The sequence below is a fragment of the Sceloporus occidentalis genome, unplaced genomic scaffold, assembly GCF_023333645.1.
Source record: "Sceloporus occidentalis isolate IW3139 unplaced genomic scaffold, rSceOcc1.0.p SCAF_29, whole genome shotgun sequence".
In the NCBI taxonomy this organism is placed as follows: domain Eukaryota; kingdom Metazoa; phylum Chordata; class Lepidosauria; order Squamata; family Phrynosomatidae; genus Sceloporus; species Sceloporus occidentalis.
In genome coordinates, this window is record NW_028317009.1 from 9,957,555 (window position 1) to 9,980,000 (window position 22,446).

Consider the following 22,446-nt stretch of genomic DNA (forward strand, 5'->3'; position numbering starts at 1 on the left):
TGATCAGCTTTATTATTAATCAGAGGAAAATGGATTTTTAACATTTTTCTAATGAGCAACGGAGAAAGAGGAAAATACCAGCGATACAATTGGGCAACGGGACTTTTCAGCTGGGAGTAAGCGTGAATTGTTGGGGGTGCCGGCGCTAATAGGAATTTACTGTCTAAAATTAAACCAGAGTTCGCAACGTGGCTCGAGATGCACAGATAACGGCTGGATTTGTACCCTGCAATTTGCCATCTCTTTTCTTTGTTTGCAATTATACTATGTCATGTTCAACAAGTAAAGCATTTGCACGTGTCCAATTACAGGGAAATATACCATGGGGACGAGGCAGCGCTCTCGCTGCCAGCTTCACAAGACGTGGCGGAGAAACGTGGCAAGCGTCCCTTCGGCCGATCCTGGCTTATATCACTGTTTCCCTGCTGGATTGCCATTCATTGGGTGAACTTGCTGTACTTATCATGTACAAAATGAGACTTCATTAACACAATTAGACAGAACACCAAACCGCAGGTCACTTGTGCTACTAATCTGTAGGTCGTATATATTGGAAACCAACTTTATCCTCATCTGTTGAAATCCCCTTTAGACGAGAAGGATAGCGGTAAAGGAGACCAGGATGGTTATGTTTTTAAGACTGTATAATAATGTGATTTTTACTTCATGTTCCAATATATATATATATACATATATATATATATATATACAGAGAGAGAGAGAGAGAGAGAGTTTGGACTGATATGGCACATCATAAAATAGTGATTGCTAGTGGACCCCGCAAACAGCGTATACGCACCGTGCCATCATTTGCCGGGGTATGGAAGCTGGATGTGTACAATGGGTCCAGCCAATATCTTATTAGATATTACTGCCCAAAGGTGAATAAGGAAAGCGGACAGGGAGACTTAAGACTGCTTAATGTCACGGCAGGCAGCGATTCCCTTGTCAGCCATGATAGAAGAACGATATATACAGCAGGAGAGGCCAACCGGTAGCTCTTCACTTTCTTTGGGGCTACAACCCGCTGATTTATCGTGTGTGTATGACAGAGACATGGTATAGATGTATAGGAGCGATTCCTGTTGTGCTATTAACCTGTTGCGAATGGATGAGCTGAACAGGTCCTTAACATTCTATATCTCATTAAATTCACATCCAATGTATTTTAGTTCATTCAGCTGGATAACTGCTTCTATTTCATTAAAATAGACATAGTGCTGATCCTTATGCCCCCTTCCATCTGATAATTAAGAGATTCCCACAAGGTGGTAACTGGTACATTTTATATCGAGCTCAATTATTCCTTTCACATCAGCCTGAAACACATTTGTGCCAAAAAGCAGCCCTATGCAGCCTGCTCTAAATAGTACGTGCTTGCACTCCGTTAGTGTTTGAAGGCGACATTAAGTAGCCATTACCCTACATACTAGTAAGGAATCGTATTCTGCCTTTTGTCGCACATGTTCTGCCATCAGTAGATGTGTGAAATACCGCACACCCAAATAGTGTAGTGAAGAACCAGAGCCTTTCCAGAGGCTCCCACGGTGTGACATGGAGCGATTCCAGAGGCTCCTATGGTGTGACATGGAGCGATTCCAGAGGCTCCCACGGTGTGACATGGAGCGATTCCAGAGGCTCCCACGGTGTGACATGGAGCGATTCCAGAGGCTCCTATGGTGTGACATGGAGCGATTCCAGAGGCTCCCACGGTGTGACATGGAGCGATTCCAGAGGCTCCCACGGTGTGACATGGAGCGATTCCAGAGGCTCCCACGGTGTGACATGGAGCGATTCCAGAGGCTCCCACGGTGTGACATGGAGCGATTCCAGAGGCTCCTATGGTGTGACATGGAGCGATTCCAGAGGCTCCTATGTGTGACATGGAGCGATTACAGAGGCTCCTATGGTGTGACATGGAGCGATTCCAGAGGCTCCTATGTGTGACATGGAGCGATTCCAGAGGCTCCTATGGTGTGACGTGGAGCGATTCTAGAGGCTCCTATGGTGTGACGTGGAGTGTTTTCAGAGGCTCCTATGGTGTGACATGGAGTGTTTTCAGAGGCTCCCTGTATTGTGGAACGGAGCTCATCTGGAGGCTCCAGCGTGGGGGTTATTGTGGGCAGTTATGTATCTTTGTAGACACGGAGCAATCATTAAATTTTTCCTGGGTTTCACAGTTTAACGTGCAGTTTCACTGCTCACGAACCTACCAGATACGCCATGAACAAATGTCAATGAAGTATGTACCGGACAGGGGTAGAAATGCACAATTTATAACTAAATGCAGATATTATTAACGGTTACAAGTCCCCCTATCTCATTAAAAAAATGAAGCAGAATGTGCGAATGTTTCAAAGAGTTCTCTGGGCTATTCATCTATGGCAGTGAGCCTCAAGTGCTAAATACCTTGCTAAACGGCTAGGAGTTTGGCCCAATAAAAATAATTAAGAAATGAAACGGAAAGAGCAACATGTGCAGTATTTCAGAGTTAAATTGACAGAAAAGTATCGAAACATGTAGAAGTAGAATTATGGCCCACTCTACAACAATTTGCCGTCTCTTCTGAGATTATAACACAGGTCTACTAAAGAATAGATTAATCATGTCTGTATTGCCACAAACTTATCAATAGTCCAAAATCTTTTAGGATAATTATAAGGTGGGGTACCTGGTGGTCGGCCTATTGGAACCACTATTGAGTATCCATAAACCATCATAAAAGGAGGATCCGAGGTTTTCCATGATTCTAAGAATATAATGTGTAGAATCCGATAGGAATCTGTGGTGTACATCACAACAGACTTATGGATGGGAATCGCGAAGTTCCTACCCAGCCAACCCCCGAATGAATGTTTTCTGTGTTTAGTTAAAATACGACCATTTAATTTAGAAGTGTGATTCTCAAAGTGTGGAGGGCCCACCACCAATGGCCCCAGGTACTTTTAAGGTGCTCCCTGGGTTGACATCTATGCTTTTTTCACTGGGAACGTGCCAAAGACAAACATTTGGTACAAGACTAAAACTTCAGCCTACCTTATCACAAATCCATTTGTTTCATTTTCCAATTGCACGTGACACAAAGTAGAATGGGTAGCGCTTTTTGAAAACCACTTAGGACACTTTGTAACTAATTCCATCTTCTAAAGGCTGGCCAGAATTCTGACATGTAACGCGTATTCATCTACTACTCATATCATATACAAGCACTGCGTACTAGAATAAAACAATAAGGAAACATGATTTCTTAGTTTAGCACATAAAACGGGCAGGATATCTATCTGTTATCTATCTATCTATCTATCTATCTGTTATCTATCTATCTATCTGTTATCTATCTATAAATTTACATTGTGAAGCCTATTACTTAATTTCTTTCTTACAGTGAAATGTCATTCTTACACTACATCAATCAAATTTTAATATAATTCATTATTAAATAAATATAATCCTCTTATCCTATGCAAGAAAACATCATAAAAAATTCAGAGGTCTTCACAGAATGAAGAACGTTCCCATATTTCCTCTATAAATACTACATTACTATGTGTCACTTATTTAATTCTTCATGTGGTGGTAAGGGTTCCCTTTTGATTATTATGTTAATGATTCCATAAACAAAATCCTACCCCAGTTCATAAAATTACATTTTGCTTCTTTAAACCTCTTTGTTTTTAAAAAGGCCAAAACCTCCTATAGCACATAATCCGTACATCTGCGGTTTCTCCGTCTAGGGCAGGCACCATATGCTCTTAATTATTATAATAGCCTTAAAGAACTTGTTCATGGGGAAACACATATGATCCTTTTATTATTACCGGTTTGCAATTTAAACAGTTTTAACAGAAAACCTTTGGCAGCGAGGGAATGAAATGCACAAGTACCCGCAAACATGTTATTGACCTTTAAAAATCCCACCCACCGAGGTTGGAACACATTCTGCCTCCTTTGTCACATTTAAGTGGTCACCCGTGATGCTGTCCCCTTAGACAAATGCTGGGCATGGAGACTTCAAGGGCTTACCAAATATTTTGTGGACCCTACTGGTATTGTGGGTCAACAGGCAAGTGTTAGAGGCAGGGCTGTTTTACCAATGAGCTACTCAAAGTCCTGTATCTTTACCTACAGTGATGTACAGAGCTACATATATATATATATATATATATATATATATATGTATATAGTGACTCCTCTGACACAAAGCTGTCAACGTCCAAGGAGGGGTAAGATTTTGGCATTAGGGTTTGCACAGGGATTCTGCCAGCATGGTTAGTCCATGGACACGCTCACTTCTACCCCATGATGTTCTCTGCATGTTGTGGGGCAATATGAATAAGAAATAAGCATAGAAATTAATTGATGGTGAGAGTGGGGGGAATTAGAGAGCCAATGCCCATGATTAGTAAAAAGAACAAAGGTGTTGACTGATCTGAGACCAACGTGGAAAAGAGTCCCATCGCTTTGAGCTCAGCTGGACGTGACACCAAGTCACAAAGAATGAGATTGAACAGAAGAAGGTGATATGGTGGAGAGACATTTAGGACACAGAGGTGGAAAAGTATGACCAGAAAAAAGGGAATAACTCAAACTCTACATCAAAGACATGGAATGCGATGTCGAGGGACAAGAGGGCAACATGCCAGCAAGTGAAACGATGGAGAAGCGGTGTGTGAGAACATGTGATCCTGGGATAAAAAGAACAAAAGACGTTAAAAGATATAGATAGATAGATAGATAGATAGATAGATAGATAGATAGATATGTATGTATATATATGGAAAGGGGTGCGAAATGTTTTGTATCGGAATTCAGATGGATCATTTAACGTCAGTTCCATTTCGTGTCTCATTCTTCACAATGTTAATTGATGCTCAGCTTCAAGCTACTGAACCAACGTTCCTGTAACTGCTGAGAAGGGGCAAGGAGAGCAACACAAAAGGGGCTTTGTACTCGTGGAGAGCTGAAAGACACCTGTCGTCTACTACGACAAAACAATGTTTCTTTTTTTACATTAATTCCCTCCAATCAAGTAATTTATGTGTTAGCATGTGTTACCTGAGGTTTTATTAGTGGTCGTGGGTTAGAACAGCAGTTAAAAACACAGTAAAAGTTTAACTTCTGAGGAAAGAGACTCAGCAGCAAACACAGCGCCCAAAACATCCAGAAATACCGATAGAACTTCTAAGGTTATTTCCAATTCAAGGTCATCCTTTCTGAGCTCAGGTGACCTTAACTAACGGTAACTAAGTGTTAAAAAAATGGCATGAATAGTACCTTTTCTGAAATAAATGAGTAGCGATATGATTATTGGGCCCCGACTGATGACACATACAAGATGCAAGTGGTAATAACTTTAATTATGAATCCCCAAAACAGGAAATGCAGGGAAATGGCCAACACCAAAGAGTACCAATCCAATTAGAGAAACGATGAGAGATTCACAGAATGAGACAGTATTAGACAGAATCAGTACTTCTTTAAGGACGAGGGAAACACAGAATAAAATTGCTGATATATTTTGTACAATTCTCAGTACCTTTTAAACCCAGGCTTAATAGTTTTGCCGTGTTACCGTTTGCGTGTTTCGTGTCATGTGGTCACAAGATAGAATCCTAGTCTATCAATTGACTAAATGTTCTCGTCTCGATATCTCACTCAACAGACCCCTAAGGACCGTCCATCGGAGTGTTTAAAAAAAACCATCGGAGGTCTGTAATGGACTATGGGATAAAGTCTGAGGAGTCTTCAGAACGTGGCAAAAACATACATTCCGTGAACACATACAACGCGACTCCCCGAAAACAAGAAAAACGTTCATTTCAGAGGAACTGGAGGCAGAAACAACATAATACTTTTTTTTTTTTTTCAATACAACATTTTTTTTCTATCAGACTACAAAAATATAAAGGCACATGTGAAAGAAAAAAATACTATTATCATGATAGGTTCCCCTTTGACACCAGGCAACTTCATTTGGATATGGGGGAAGAAGATCGAGAACCTGCAAGTCTGTCCAAAACAGGAGCAGATAAATAAGGAAATGAACACTCCATGTGGATATCAAATCACTTTAAACAATAAAAACACACACATACACGAGTAGTAGCTTACACATTAAAATGTACAGTTATGCTAGCCCATCGGGACGAAAGAAGCACAGACTGGCTTGCGAGCATGCAGAAGCCAAAAGTTCCAATGTGTATCCTTCTGGAAGAATGGACAGATCTCATTTGCCACCGATATGAAGACAATAATAGCGAAGTCTTTGACCCCAAGGATATGGCCAACTCTCCCAGGCCTGGCGCGGTCCACATGCTCCCTGCTGCTTGTCTGTGCAGATCATCACACGTAGGGAGACATCGCTGATAAGACACAATCTCAGTCTCGATGCGTTTTTATGTTAATGCACTTCCTCAGGAACCCACGAAAGCCCCTTCCCGACTATAAATACGCTCCTAGTGTGGCTACACGTGGCGCCAACAATTGTTCTGATAATGCAACAATAATGTACAATAAAATACAAATACATCAAAATATACAAATAGCGACACATTCATTTCAAAAAGGTAGAATATGAAAAGGAACTCTTCGGACCTTCGGAAAACTCAGTAGCCAGGAGACACTTAATACTGGTTTGCCCTGTCTCTATAACTGGGGTTTGTTATCTGTTCCCATGAAGTGAACCTGAGACCTATTTAAGCAAATCAAAGGTCTAATATTAGCAGGAAGTGCAAGGAACTCGATACTTTTATTTAAAGTTTAGTAAAACTCTGGTCCCGGTTACATTTTGATGTCGTATAATTAGATTATAAGTGCACAGTCAGCTACAACACCACGTGGACCCTTCTACTATACATTCCCTGAAAGGAATAACAGTTGTTCCTGTATCTACTCGTCAATGAATTTTGGTGGCTAATAACGAGCACCACCGCTTTTCTTTTTTTTCCTCTTCTGATAAATCAGTTCAAATTTGCAAGGATTTTTAGAAGCAGCTATAGGATCATCACAACAGAAATGGCATTTATTAATACTATCAGGTATTCTGAACTATTGTAACTATGTAACTAAGTAATAATGTCTAAATACATGATAAAATAGGCGCCTTACCCGCTGTCTACTCTATATAACCCATCAGCCAGTCGTGGTTTATGAAAAGACCCATTTGTTTTATTCCAGCTGTGCACTTTATTGCATAGTGAAATAACAATCAGTATTTTATTAACGGAATCCCCCCATTGTATTCCTTTTTTTTAATGTCTCAGAAATACTGACGTGGGGTTCTAACGTATTCTGTTAACAGCCTTTTCCAACAGTAAAAGAAATCTACGCTTACTCCCAACCCCGCGATTTAAGCAGGTCTTCTGTGCAGACCCTGACTATAAGGAATGTTGGTAAACAATCTTAAGAGATTCAAGTTAGTAGGGTTTAAATAATCATTATATTTTAATACATGGGTCTGAAGATCCCATTTTCACTATGTTAAAAATTGAATACTGTCTCTGTTTTAAGGCCTAAGAAAGACCATTTTTCAAATGATTCTAATATTAAGTCTCTAAGAAGAAGAACATCGTCGATGTACCTCTGCCACAGACCAATAGGAGACGGAGGTACATCAAAGAAACAAGCCAATCCCAAAGTCCAACACACAGATTAGCAAAACTAGGAGCCAACGTGGTCCACATGGCCGTCCAGGTCGTCTGTGAAAAGAAAATATAATCACAAAAAAATAATTATGTTGTAAAATGTTTAAAAAATATTTTTTTTTAAAAGAACATTTTGTTGAAGTGACATAGCCCTGTGGTAGACATCAGCACACGCTGCACTGACACAGATTCTGTCTGCCGGGGAAGACATGCTAAGCTGCACGGATGGTCAGCGGTGGGGTGAAGAACAGGATGAAGCATGTGAGAGGTTTGTAAACCTTGCTGCCAAACATATCCTGCTATTGTCTTCATATCAGTGGCAAGTGAGAGTCGTCCATTCTTCATTAAGGATAGATTTGGGACTTGCCGGCTTATGTCATCCAGTTTAATGGCTAATTCTGCGTTTCATGATGATATTATATGCAGGGCTCATTCACCTTTATTCTGTCGTGTGTGATTTGATATCCCTTGACTGTTACTATGTTACAGCAGATATACGATCATACCTGTATGGTGCTCTGTATTATATTAAATTTGTCCTTTGCTCTGGTAACAATCTACAGATCAACGACTGGAATATGTAATCGCTGCTGCACCCACCCTCATGATGTCATAATACTATCTGAAACGTTGTTGTGCTGCTGTCATTGGGTTTGAGAAGCTAAAGCTACATCATGATGGTTTTTGCTACATTTGCAAATTCAACACAAATACATTTTTATAAAAAAAATGCTTCTGTCAGAATATGAAAAAACAAAATGTGTCCTTTTATGTTGTGTTATAATAACCCAAAGCACATTATGCCGTAGCATAGGATAATGATTATTGGAAATACTGTAGGATTCCCCATCACACAGTCTATGTCATAAGATCTAAGATGAGCCTGTATTACATATACTTATAAATCCCAGGGTTTATCACGGTTGGCACTGTGATTAAAGCGGCCATGTGTCTTATTTGACAGGGGATGGAACCACTTGAAATAATGCACATGTGCCAACATAAAGGTTGAGGGCTATACTCTGTGGTGTATTTACCCCAGCCACCCACCTGCAGGGGGCATCCTGAATCCATTCAGCGGTGATGGTGTCTTTGAGGCGCTGCGCACCGGTATATGCTGTTATTATGGCTACTCAATCACTCTGCTGGTTTGTGTTATTGTTGTGTAAGTGCTGAACTCCACTAATAAGGCTAGAAATGTTGTTCTTTAATTATCATTATGCAATCAAAGAACGGAAACTATCATGTAGGTCTGGGTAGGGTGGTGGAGATGTATCTCGACCAAAGGTGCTGTGGAACCAGAGAGAAGATGGACCTCACAGCATCCTTAGTTTGCAGACAGTAACTCTGGATCCTCACTCACCTCCATGTCTAGGGTACGTACTTAGTTGAGTGAAGCTGTGCATCTTTGTTGTGGCTTTAGTGGAGCCTTATTGTAAGTGCAGAGTTGATATAATTTGTAATAACAGCTGTCCTAAACCATTCATAACTTTCACAGAAGTGTGCATGGATGAGATGGCCAGGCAGCAGGAGAAATGTGCAATGGAAGAAGCCGATGAGCAAGGAAAATGGGACAGAATAAAAAGAAGGGGTTACATACACTGGAGCAGAGAGGGAATGGAGGAAAGGAAGAGCGAGCTGATGGTGAAAAGACACGAAAAATGGTGAAGAACTGCGAGAGGTTAGGGAGATTATAGAGCATATAAAGATAGGCTCACATATTCACTATACACTACTCAGAGCAGACATTTGGCCAATTATTATTAAACCAGCATTATTATTATTAATATTATTATTATTATTATTAAGCCACAGCCACAAATATTGCCCACAATCACACATACTAAGCAGGAAAGATGCCTATATTGGCAGCGTTACAGCACTACTAGTGATACAAAAGCTTTTGCCATCAAATTAGTTGTAAGCTTATCTACAGCGGTATGTTTCAGATTCCAGCACATTAACATTAACTTAACATTAACAATTCATTAACTAGAACCGGTATGTTGTTCATTTATATTCGTGTATAAGAGCAAAATAAATAAATTATGTTAAAGTGGTATAGCAAACCAAATCTGTAGTATATTATTAAGTAAACATTTAGTATTCATTCTTAAATCTATTATTATTATTATTATTTACAGCATATCTCACAAAGCCTACAAGTATGGTGGAGGATAAAAAGATACAAATGAAGAAAACTTTGTAGCTGCTTGTCTAAAGTAGCTTTCAGAGTCACCTATTGACTTAGTTTTGTCTAAGAAGTATAATTTAATGTTATAAAGGTCTGCGTTTACTAACTTATTTATATTACTGCGGTCAGAAAGTAATATCAGCAATATTGCTAATAAACATTTTTGTGTTTAAAATGAAAATTGCCCCCCCCGAAAAATATAATGTATTTTGTTCTGTTGTTTGTGACGCCATAAACAAAAATGTGGGTAACCGGGTGAAACAGATGTTACAGGAGGAACTATAGCTAGATGAGGGTTAGCACCGGGGGTGACATTAGCGTTCTGCCCATTCATTCGTCATCTCTGAATAAAACAAATACATTTACCTTAAATTCAAAACTCTGAAAAAAATTAACTAATATTACTCTTATTACCCCAAAATACTATGCCATGACTTGGAAAAGGCCTGTTGAGATATCTAGGTCAAAAGACTAATCAGAATAAGCCAATATATTTTTAACGTACAATATTACCACCTTTGTTTTGTGCTTAGTGTGTGTTAAAGTTGTGGTGATTCACGACCCGCCGCTAAGCGATTAAATCACAGCGTATCTCCAGGTCAAAAAGAGATGGCAGAATGTCGTATGTGTAGATAAAACCCATACAAAAGAAAAATGTATTCTGCGGGGTCCATTTATCAAGTAACGCACAGAGCCAGGCTGCTTTCTTATGGACGCGCCATTTGGCAGATGTATTTGTCAATGCATTAGGAGTCAATGTATCAATGTAACATCTGCTCTCATCAGTAAGTGATTCTGATTGGTGTCAATAGAGGGAGTTAGGAGAGAATTAGCTGACGCACATAATCGAGTTAAAATGTTATCAGTATGTCCCTGGGCCAACGTGTCTCAACGTATTCTTGTGAAACGACAAAATCGCGTTGGACTTCGTGTTGTGCAAACCTCTACATCTGACTGTCATGAGCTGTGAGTGGGGAATGAATATCTGTGAATGTATAATGATTACCCCGCGGAATTGTGTACATTGATAAGCACCCCTTAGTTAAATGCTAACTCACCACATAGCTCGGGCCTCTTCATACATCCACTGTTTGCCGAGTTGCTTCCAAGTCCGTTAAAAGCTGCCATGCCATCGGAGCTGTAGGCTCTCAGGACGGAGAGCATGTTCACTTGCTTCTCCAAGACCTCGTGACCTGGTGCTTGATCAAGTTTCAGAGAACTTTGCGGGGATTCGTGAGACAAGGGAAGGTTTGAATGCCACGTCTTATCCATGATTTGTGACGATGGAGGAAGGATATCATCTGTGGGTTTAACAGAAGCTGGGTTAGGTATAGCGTCGTCTATATCGCTGCAATCTTTGTTCAGGTCAACTGGTATATTCATACTTTCTGGTTCTGTTTCTATATCTTCTTCGTTGTCTTCTTCTCTGCATGTTTCCATGTCTTCAGAAGAGGACTCATCCGAGAGATCATCGGTAGCGTCTGTATTTACGGAATCACACTGCAGAAGATGGGGTCCATCTTCAGACTGAGACTTTAAGTCAATGTCCATGCTGGAGCAAGAATTTTGTGTGTTTGTACCCCCTACCCCGGGGTAGACCCCAAACTGTTTGTAGAAGTCTGTGGAAAAATTATTAAATGAAGGATCCAGGTGGCTGGACCAAGAAGTGCTTTTCTGTTCAGGGGCAGTTTCTTTATTGTTTGCCTGCAGTGGGATTTTATCAGAAGACTGCAATGGACTTTTGGATGACATCATTTCTTTAGCGCAGTGTACAGAAGAGGAGGACGCGGCCGCTTTATTTGCAGCCGACAAAGATTCCCTTAATTGATCTTTCATCTGGGCTGTTGTTCCATGGACCCCATCTTTGCGTTTTGCTTTCCCAAGATGGTTGGTCTGCAGATGTAGAGCCATGAGCTCCATGGAGGAGGTGGTGAAAGAACAAAACAAACAGCCATGCCAGGCGATATTATCTTGGACTGTGACCGAAGAACCGGGAAGAGACGGAGCATCGGTCCTCACAGACAAGTCCAGTGGCTCGTACTGAGATTTCTCCATTTTCCTCTGAGGCGTTTTGCCTTCCCCTTTCTCTTCACAGCTGTCTGACCGAAGGGTTTTTATAGGAAGTGAGTCCAGTAAGGCTTTCTCCTTAATTTCTCTCTCTTTCTTTAAGGAGCTTAAAACGAAGCTGTCCATGAACGCTTGTAACGAGCCCTGGAAGTTCACGCCGTTCCCGACAACGTTTTGATACGCTCTACCGAATTCGGAAAAGTTTGGGCCTTTAGAAGAACCTTCTGCCTTCTTTAGCGCTTCTGAAGAAGGTTCAGAGCTGATGCCACTCGACTGACCCTGACGATCTCCGGAACTCAGCATCCCAGATGGCCACTGCTGGGAGACCGCGCCACTTCTAAAATCAATCCCAGGCAAGCCTTTAAAGGCTCCTCTCAGTATGTCAGGTCTCATGAAGAGAGAGTTTTTACCGGAAGATTCATCTTTGTGTTCCTGGCTCGGAGGGTGCCCGGAGAGCGGGCCAGAACCGTTTTGCCTCTCCCTGTGGTGGCGTTCCAAGTGATATTTCAGTGATGCGGACTGCGTGCCAGCATAATCACAATGCGGACATTTGTACGGCTTCTCGCCTTTAAATTAGAAAAAAAAAAAGAACGACAAAGAAAGAGAAGATAGATAACAATTAGCTTGTGCAATGCTATTCTTAGATTGAGTATAATATTAAGCATATTATTCCAGCTACCTACCATGTATCTGCCATTTAAAATTCATTAACTATCAGTTGAATACCTCAGGTTACATTCTGTTACGAAACGAGAAGTATCCGCGTACTGATTGTCTCCTGACAATCTGAAAACGGCTCTTAGTCAAAGCCGGATACCTTGTTTCGAGTGAATTATATAAAAATAACATCTCTGATTACAGAAATGTAAAATAACAGTTTCGCTGTCAGTAATTATTAAGAGAATCGGTCGAAAAAAAAAAAAAAAAAAAAAAGGCCATGAATGAAATTGTGGGCTTCGATATTCCGAGGACACAATAGCTGGGAAATTTGCTTAAATTATACACATGGAAACCATTTTTAAGCCTAAAAATTTTATGGCACTGTTACGCAAGAGTGAAATGAATGATTTAAGTCGTGCTCTGCAGTAAATCATGGATATAATTAGCAAATGGCATACAGCGCAAGTAATTTATCATTATTTGCAGGGCACTATTCCAGAAGGATTCAGAGATCTGCAGACCTGCTGCATTGTTTCTAAATAAAGATCTATAAATGAAGATTCTCTGAAATATTAATGCCGTTACGTTACTTTAGCCGAGCATAAAAACATATAGGCTCAATTGAACATATTCAAAAAACGATTAGCGTAAGCCCTAATGAAGAAATGCAAAACGGGGTGAGATCCCCTTATTTTTGTGCAGTAATTATTTGTAACGGTTTTTGCGGTGATTTCAGGCGACGACGACGGTTTCCCCGGCTCTGCAAACACAATCAGTAAAAAAAGTGCCAGTAATGGTCATTTTTCTAAAAAAACGAACATCACTTTATAAGCAGCCCGGAAACCCTGGACAGGAGTCTCATCGTTTTATGAAAGTATTCTTTGGGATGGTGAAGAAAATGATAATAAGGGGCACGTTGCGAATAATCCCCACGAGAGGGGGCACTCTGCCTGCGCAGCCCATTGTGTGAATATATATTGCACATAAGGGAAACTAACTGAAAACTAACACAACAAACCCAAACTTCATTTATCCGCTCAGGGCAGCGATCATTTATCTTTCCAAGTTTTTAATGGGAGTCCAAATGATTGCATTTTTTAAATAAGTTGACATTATCAAGAAGCCAGCGCTGATACTTTGCAAATGTCTTTGATTATTTTACAAATATGTTACGAAGAAGTCAATACATAATCAAGAACCAATGTTCAGCAGTACTGATCATGCCTTAAAACAAACAAAGTAAAGCGAGGTATACCATATGAGCCGTAAGATATGTTGAAAAGAGAAGACAGGCTCTTATGGGGGCGATATGCTCACCCTTTTTAAGGGTCCAGCATTACAAAAACTTTCAAGAAGGTTCAAATGTTCTGGCCCAAAATGTATTTTAGATCCCCTTTAGATCGATTGGTGAATTATTATCTGACTTTTGGTTTCTTTTGTGCTTCTCAGTCGGTATTCGCCTTAACCCAACGACAAAATAAATGATTATGAGAACTTCACCATGCCATCCAAAAACTACCCAAAAATAATCAGACTTTAGAGCTCACTTTCAGAAATTGTTGAAATCAGGATGCAAACAAACTATAATATGCTTATCCCTTCCTTCACGCCTGCATGGACCCCCACGCGTTAATGTGCAACACAAACAGAGGAGCCGCAAAGTCTTCAGCGTATCCCAGCGTATCTTCACACGTTGCCCCGTGTCCCAAAATCGGCCTCATCTTTGGGTTTTGACCAGGTCTGGGGAGGCAAACGGTGTATCCTCCGCTGCGATAATGTTACTTTGTAACCCTTAACCCTCCAGAAGCGGAAAGGAAGAAGACTCGGGGCCCCGGGGCTCCCCCGCGCCTCTCGCATGCCCGTTCTTCGTTTGCCTGAAGTTCTTCTAAATGGAAATTTGCTTGGATTGAAATCTACGGCCTTCGATATTTATTTAGACTTTGCAAATGTCTTTACTTTAAGTAACCGGGGAAGAGAAACATGCCGGCTGCCTCCCCGCTGAAGTTTCAGTACATTAATATAAATTGTATACTAATTCCCCCAAAGCATATATACGTCGTAAGCCCAGAGATCTTTCCACAGCTGCTTATTGCTAAACAGAGCCTTGTCCAGAAGGGGACAATCTGTGTCTCTAATTGCTGTCACTGAAGACGAGATTCATTATGTGACTTTCCCATTAAAATGTGAGCATTAATTTGTATAATGAAATATCACCCACTGCAGTGTTCATTAGCCATGCCCTGCTGTATACTTCACATTGTTAGCTACCTAGAAAACTGTACTTAATTTCACTAATGGATATTTCCCTACTTAGTGTTTGGTGGGAAATTTATACCGTAACATTACCTCTTAAACTTTTAGAGAAATGTAAATTCAATCAATTATTTCCAACAAAAAGTTTGGGACGTCATTAAGGCAGATATCACGAGCGGTGCAACGGTGAGGACAGAGTGATAAAAGTGGTTTTTTGGGGGAGAAAAACAAGGAAAATGCAAAAGGAACTATAGCTGCTCCAAGTTCGAACCAAAGGTAACGGTAAAAGAGAATCTTTAGGTTAAAGCCATAGATTGTCGGGTTCTGGTGCCGTATTATCTATATAGCGTGTAATTAAATAGTTACCTGTTTGGAAAGGGATTACGATCACAAGGAAAGTCTTATCCCCAAATAAATTTGCACGGCTTTTATCAAACTCTCCGCAATATTGATCTCCAATCAGGTTTTTTTTTGCTAATGAAACTAAACATACTTTGGGATTCTGGGTAAATGGAAATGTTCGGTGGTTTTACGACTTTGCAGCTCAACAAACTTTTCGGGGTAACTTAAAAAGTTACAAAGAAAGCCCCAGCTCTACCTGTAAAGAATGAAACCGAATCCCCAAACCATCTTCTGGTCACATCAGTTCAAGTGAGCGAGTCAGGGGCGGGGAAGGGTTAGCTGCACATTTTGGAAATTCCCACGATATTTACATTTGTGAATCTGTTTGGATAACGTTTCTCCGACCCCCTCTGTTGGAGACACAGACGCACCGGACACGCACAGCGTTGTGACAGTCACCGGACGGACGCATGTGGGAGCCGCACAAGGCCAGCGCTACCCGCCTCGTGACATTTCACAGAATATTGTAAATATCAAAGCCTCTGCCGCCTCTAAGAGCGTGTCCTGCGCGTGTTTACTCCTTACCTGTGTGTATCCTCAAATGCACCTTCAAATGATGTGAGGTCCGAAAGGTTTTCCCGCAGTACGGACAATCCTTCATGGCCAAGGCGATGTTTCTGTCTCTCAGCATTTGCTGCTGTCCTCCCAGACATCGGCCGTTGTCTTCCCCCATATCTGCAACACAGAGACATTCATTTCTATCGCCGCCTCAAACAGCCATGGAAAGCCAGCCTGCCTCCTTCACCCCTTCGCGCTATCGCAAGGCTGTCAATTCCTGTGATTCTTGGGAATCATTTCATCCTTTCAATCATTATTTTAAGCAGCATATGGTATCTTAATAGTGAACCGAGTTATACAAGGAAAAAGCCAGCTGTGGGAACAGATGCCTGTTATTCTTCTTCTCTACATACGACTTACCCAAAAGTTAGCAATTGTAACAGGTAGAATGCCGAGCTGACGAATGTATCATTCGTTTTCTTTTACGGAGAGGAAATCAATGAACGCCCCTCTGTAAGCTCTTCTGCCATTTTGGTTTGGGTCACATGGCTGCGCAGACACAGACCCACTGTTCACGGTAAAGAGCGATTACTTTGCTTCAATCAGCGGGATGTATATTCACTTTTGTATTTTACACAAGTGAGCGTCTGGTTTTATTATATATAAGAATAATAAATGGAGCAAAATGCCTTCTGGAGAGGAGCCCAGGGGAACATACCCCATTCTACCCATAAAGGTGGAGAAGAGAAAATCAGACAATAAATAGCTGTGAACGCACACACCAGTTCTAAGAACTTCAATGATCATTAATAGCTTCTAAAGGTTTAAACCCTAATAGGCGTTATCCCTCGGATCCTTCCAGACGTGCAGCGGCGAGGGATTTTATTCTTATCAATATTGACACAGATAGAAATTCAAAGAGATTCCCGTACAGACAGCACGAGCCCCGCTCATGGATGGCACACGTGGTCTCTGATGGTCCCGATGCCCCAGGGGAATATCCGTTTCCAGGTAGTCACATCCCAGGGTGACTACATGATCCGCATTGGGGGCACAGGGATGGCGTGTGATGGATACTAACTATAGAGATAGATGTTCTCACTCATCGATATGGCATACCCTGCACTCACACTCCATGGCCCCTGGGAATTTCTCCCGTGGGATGTATCAAGAATACTTAACGTGGGGTTAAAGTTACTCAATGAACTTTGTGTTACACAAAATGTGTCAGCTCTTCTTGGTGGAGAAACCCACTAAACAGGGAGCTTTATCCACATCCATCATGACTCTAAATCATTGTAGAGACCCTCGAAACGTTACATTGGTGTCATCTTAACTTTTAAGGGCCAAATAAACTCTTTAGAAGACATGACAACTCTTAGCGGGATAGACGGCTGAATATTACAGATGTCTACCTGCCTGGGGGGGGAGTGAAAATACACTGACTTGTTAAACAGGCACATAAAGCGGTATAATAAAAGGTGATTAAACTGTGATCTTCATCCTTGTACCGTTTTATCCATATAAATATGCATATTGTTTGCTAAAAACAGACTGATCGAGCTTCTCGTAAACCAACAAAGGCTGGAGTCCCACATGGAGCCGTGTGTGGCCAGAAGATGCTGGCTTCCAGATAGTCGGGACTATAAGCCTCTTAAAGAGCGGTGTTTCTTCTGATGCCTGTGAATAAAGGAACTGGGTATCTAGAACACAAAGGGCCCTGCGTGGCTTTCTTCTTCATGTTCCTGGCCCTAGCTGTGCGCGGCACATTTACACGGGGTCTATGCACGAAACAATATGAAACCATAAAGAATAAGTAAACTATCTGCGAGTTACCCTTCACATTCTCCGACTCCTTCTAAAGGATACATTTTTTAGAATGTTTGCTGTTTACGAACACGGCGACGCGACTCCCCGGAACTGGATGAAAAAATGACGCTCTAGTGGCTTTTGGGTATAAAATGACCTGCATGTTCCCGGGCTGGGTAGATTTTAAACAGAAAGGGGTAAAAGACTCTCCCATTCCTCTTTATACGACTGACAAAAGCACACGAAGGTTGGTCAGTAATCCCTATGGAACCCTATAGGTTCTGTTACTGGGAAATGGGGTTTGTTCTTCCCAACAAGAAAAGGTAGATTGACCAGAGCAGTGAAAGTTATTTCGGACGTTCCGACATCACGTACATTGTGTGTCCCGTCACCATCACGCTCCCTGCTGATCCTATTATCCCGTCACCCCCTTTCCCAGAATGCCCAGGGTACAAAGCGCAACAAAATATCAGACGGCGCGCGAGACACGCTCATAATTTGAGCCACGGCGGATCTATAACAACAAATTGCTTCGGTTATTATTCTAGGAAAGTCAATGATTAATTTCAGGTATTGAATTTATTTCAATATGGTTCATTATCTTCTCGCAGAAAATGCAGACAGTTTGTAATTGCTGTACCAAAAAGAAAAAAAAAAAGAAGCAAGTATTAATGAAGCATTCAGGTGCAGGGGTTTCTGGAGTCTTCTTTATGGCACGCTTATAGCCGAGTCGTCTGCTGGCCGCTCCTTGCCAATTCACCCTTCCGGCACTGAAGGGGTTAAAGCCGGTCCAAGTCCCCATTGACAATAATAAGGTGCATGTAATAGAGAGAGAGAGGAAATCGCCACTTAAGGGGATATAGAAAATCCTAATCCCCTCTTTATCCTTTAACCTGCACTTTCCTGCGCTGGAAATAAAGGGTGTATACAAAGTCTCAGGATTCTTTCTTTTTTTTGTGTCATTCTGCGTTTTGCTGACGGCGTCTCCAGCCGAGGCTCAGAGAGTAGCGGTTTTTGTGCACTTTTTAAAGATTAGCAAGATGGGAACATCAAGTAATTGGTGCGAAACACAAAACATTGTTTTAGAGAGAGAGTCCGGGGCTGAAGACTGAACGCCCTCGCAGGAATGTAAAAATAATATACGGTGTAATCGTCTTACTTCATAAACCTCCCGTCCGTTCCCCGTTTACACGTTTGGAAAGAGGTGCTGGAAATGGCAAAGTACACACAAAAATAAGCCGGGCTTAAATACCCCGTCACATGCAGGCTTTCCGGACACAACCTGCCAAAGCGTATTCATAAAAATGGCTCAAATAACCCGTCGGAGGGCCGAGGGCCGTCGCCTGCGGAGAATACGGGGTAGTTATGGCGCCTTCGATCCCGTCAGGACATTATTTAGCGATTTGGGCTTTTATTCGAAGGTAATATGAGGGTTCCAGGGTGTGCGGCCTGAATGGGCTCCTTCTGCGAGGCACGAACGGGAACGTTTACGTCTTATTTGGGGATTTGTTTCTTCGCACGTCGCCAGCGAGAGAGACAGAGAATGCCAATGCGTTAAAGCGGCTTTATAAGGAGGGAAATGTTCAATGGATCTGGAATAAAACTGCCTTATTTTCACTTTAAACATATGTGAAGTGATTGCATCACGGTGACATCATACAGCATCGGCCTGGCAGCAAAACGGGAAATGTGTTCATTTCTGTATAACTTTGTCGCTCGTAAAAATATTCTGAGCGGGGTTTTCTGCTTTCCGGAGCAGTCTTGCAGGGGTTAAAGTGCCGTATGTAATTCGCTGTAATAATTACGTTAAACGCAGTCTGTTTTTAAAATAATGGATCTGAATCTTACAGTAACTATATGATGCAAAGCGGGGGGGCTCAGGGTCCTTGGGGGTTGGCAATGTGTTTGTTTAATAGGGAGTCTGTTTTAAGGGCAGAAGAAGCCAAGTCTCCCTGCCGGAGATTATAAATGACTCTGCCAAAAGCGCGTGGGGCAACGAGAATGACGCTGACCAGGCGGGAGCGCAATCCCCATAATGCCCACTAATAGGGTTACTGGTGTATCGGAGAGGGCCACGGATTAAGTTAAAGGGCCGGTGCCCGCCTGGTGTGAGAAATGTCCATTGAGGAAAGATTAATGTGCTGGAACCCGCAGGAAGACTACACGCTTCCACGCTGCCAAGCTCAAGTGATTGGCAAATACCCCCCCGCGGTAAAAGAGTTAAGGTACTTAATGGACAAAGTGACAAGAATAACTGCGGCCCCCACAGAAGGAGGGAGCCGATTACCAGGAGATGGGAATTAATCGTGTAATGATGGCTGAGAGTGTTTAACCAGCTCTGATTACTCGAATTAAAGATGCATGGATGGCTGGACAGTTTTAGAATGTAGAACGAGCTTCTTGCTACCCTTAAACCTTCCCTGTCTATGAGGCCCTCGAGGGCCACGTCCCAACACTTTTCCAGAAGCCTCACTGTTCATCGTTAATAATGTAACGATAATGAAAATGCTCCCCGAAACGCGGCTGCTGCGGAAAGAGTTAAAGGGCAGGTTGCTTCCCCAAACTAGTGTGAGCTTATTGATTCTGCCCACCCGGGGCAGGTCATCTTCTAGACCAGGGGTCAGCGAGCTGTCAATCAAAGTCCTGCCTGTGATGATGGGGGCATGGGGTTCAGGAGATTCTGAACGCCTTCGGGTCGATACACCGGGACTGTGGGAGGTTAACTATTTAAACGCCAGCGCGGTGTGTGGATCACTAGGATGCCTCCTTGTCTCAGACCAGGTCGCGATCCCCTGGACGGCGGTGGGCTTCACGGAGACACCTTGTAACGCCATTGATCTGAGGAAGAGTCCCCAAAGAGCCTCGCTTTAACCAGCCGAGTGATCCCGGCTTTTAATATAGCCGTACCAATTATTGTAAAAGTCATCTACACCTTTATAACCACAAATATTGACAGTTTATTGCACGGCGCTTTCATGACATTTGAAGGTCACATCATACATAATACATACTCTTTTAGAAAAGTGTCTGGGACCCAAATACATGATCGGCAATTACTTCTGCTATTTGTGCTGTATCGATTTCAATCTTATTCAAAGCGGAGAGCAAGAGGTGTCATATTAAACGTAAACCATTAACATACTAACAAAATACTCTTCAAATAATTACACCCGCAACGTGCAGTCGCTACACAGAATGCACCGGCAAGCATTATTTGCATTTTGTTTGGAGGAGAATTCTAAAATATTTAAAAAATAAATAAAGAAAGAAAGAAAGAAAGAAATTGTAGTTTTTGTAATTTCCTAATTTGGGGGGAATTCAGTTGTTTGCCTTTGGGGACAATAAAGAATATCATATTCTAGAAAATCCAGTGCTTTACTAGATTGGGGGCCTCTTGTGGTTAGAGCAAGGAGGTTTTACTTTACTGAGACGGTGGTAGATAAGTGGAACAGCCTCCCAGTAGAAGTGGTAGAGGGTAATACAGTGAGGGAATGTAAACATGCATGGGATAAACATACGGCTCCTGAATCAAAGACGAGACCAACGACTGATTAAGGTTCGAGTCTTTACAGGAGAAACCGGAGACTAGATGGCCAATGGCGGCCGATCTGCCGACAGGTTCTGGGTTCGTATTTTATGATTCTGAGTCTGTATTTATTTTTGATAAATATAGTAAAAAAAAGAGCAATTCCTATACAAACTGACTCCCGCTATTGGGTCCGTCCCTATTCCCCGTCACCTTTTCCACCCGTCGGGCGAACGTTTGTTATTCGTAAGGATTCCAGATATTCTTCCCCAGATACTGCACACAAACCCTGTTCCCGAATCGTCTGGTTTGAGCGGGAAGCTCCGAGGCTCGCGCGCGGTTCTGCCCCGCATGATGCGTAAATCTTCAGCTGGCACCGCACCTGTCATCCCGCTATATATTACCCGCGCGTGGCACGGACTCCGCTCCTTCTCGGCTCTGTACATACACACAGAACATAAATTTGGGTTTGATGTTTACTGCTTGACTTGCACGGTATCCAACAACACATATGCGCTTCATAAAATAAATATTCTGATGAATTTATTATTGGATGTTGAAGGTTTTATCTTTTTTCGGGGGCATAAAACGCACAATCTGTTAAAAACAAACCGTATTTCGGTTGCATCTCGCTGTATTTTTAACTGGTAATTGTACATACATATTTCCAGTTTTATTGTTTAAATCCTTTTTCTCCAAATTGAGTCGTTAACATACAAGCAAAAAAAAGTAAAACAGAAAATTACCTTTTTATGTACACTGAGAATTGCATTCCTCGTATTTCACACTTCGGCTTTGTTCTGATTCTAGCGGCTCCTTTGTGTCATCGGCGGTGGGCTGCATGTATGGCGTATATCGCAGACCCCAAACCCTACGGGGCTCCGGTCAAATGACTTTTTACATGAACCCCGGGGTCACCTGGCAACATAACGGCGTCAGACCCGTAGTCTGTAGTTTAAAGGGACCCAGGGACGGCAGTGAAGCTACGCTCAGCCCGGCGGGAGGTCTGTATAACGTATGTATATATAAAGCCGACGTGCGCATGACCTACGCATCTGCTGTGGGCTTCTGGTCAGCTAAAGGCTTTGGAGGCCATTGTCTGTGGTTCTGAATTGCTTTATGGGAGCTGAGTGTGAACCCCCCCAAGAATGTAAGAATTGCAATTCCACCAATGGGACCACGTTAAAAGAGCGCTGTGTACATACGTGTAACATGGATAACACCACGGAACAAGCACAATGCAGAACATGCCGCAAGGACCGTGGTCTATAGAGGTCTCTATATCCGTATCTGACGGCCAGGACACCGTTCACTCCTCACTCCCAAACCTGGTTTGGTGAAAGGGTTAAAGCACCATCTCAGTCTTGGTGTAAATAATCCCAATATATTCACTG

At 42.1% G+C, this 22,446-nt stretch overlaps 1 protein-coding gene across 1 annotated transcript in view; it reads right to left on the bottom strand.

Moving 5' to 3' along the window:
• LOC149299312 (zinc finger protein 536-like) overlaps positions 1-22,446 on the bottom strand; it is an 85,479-nt gene that overhangs the window by 43,110 nt on the left and 19,923 nt on the right. The window contains exons 2-3 of the mRNA XM_089486334.1: positions 15,745-15,894; positions 10,896-12,470 (exon numbers count right to left, since the gene is read on the bottom strand). Coding sequence (XP_089342460.1) covers positions 10,896-12,470; positions 15,745-15,894 — 1,725 coding nt within the window. The remainder of the gene's footprint in view (positions 1-10,895; positions 12,471-15,744; positions 15,895-22,446) is intronic.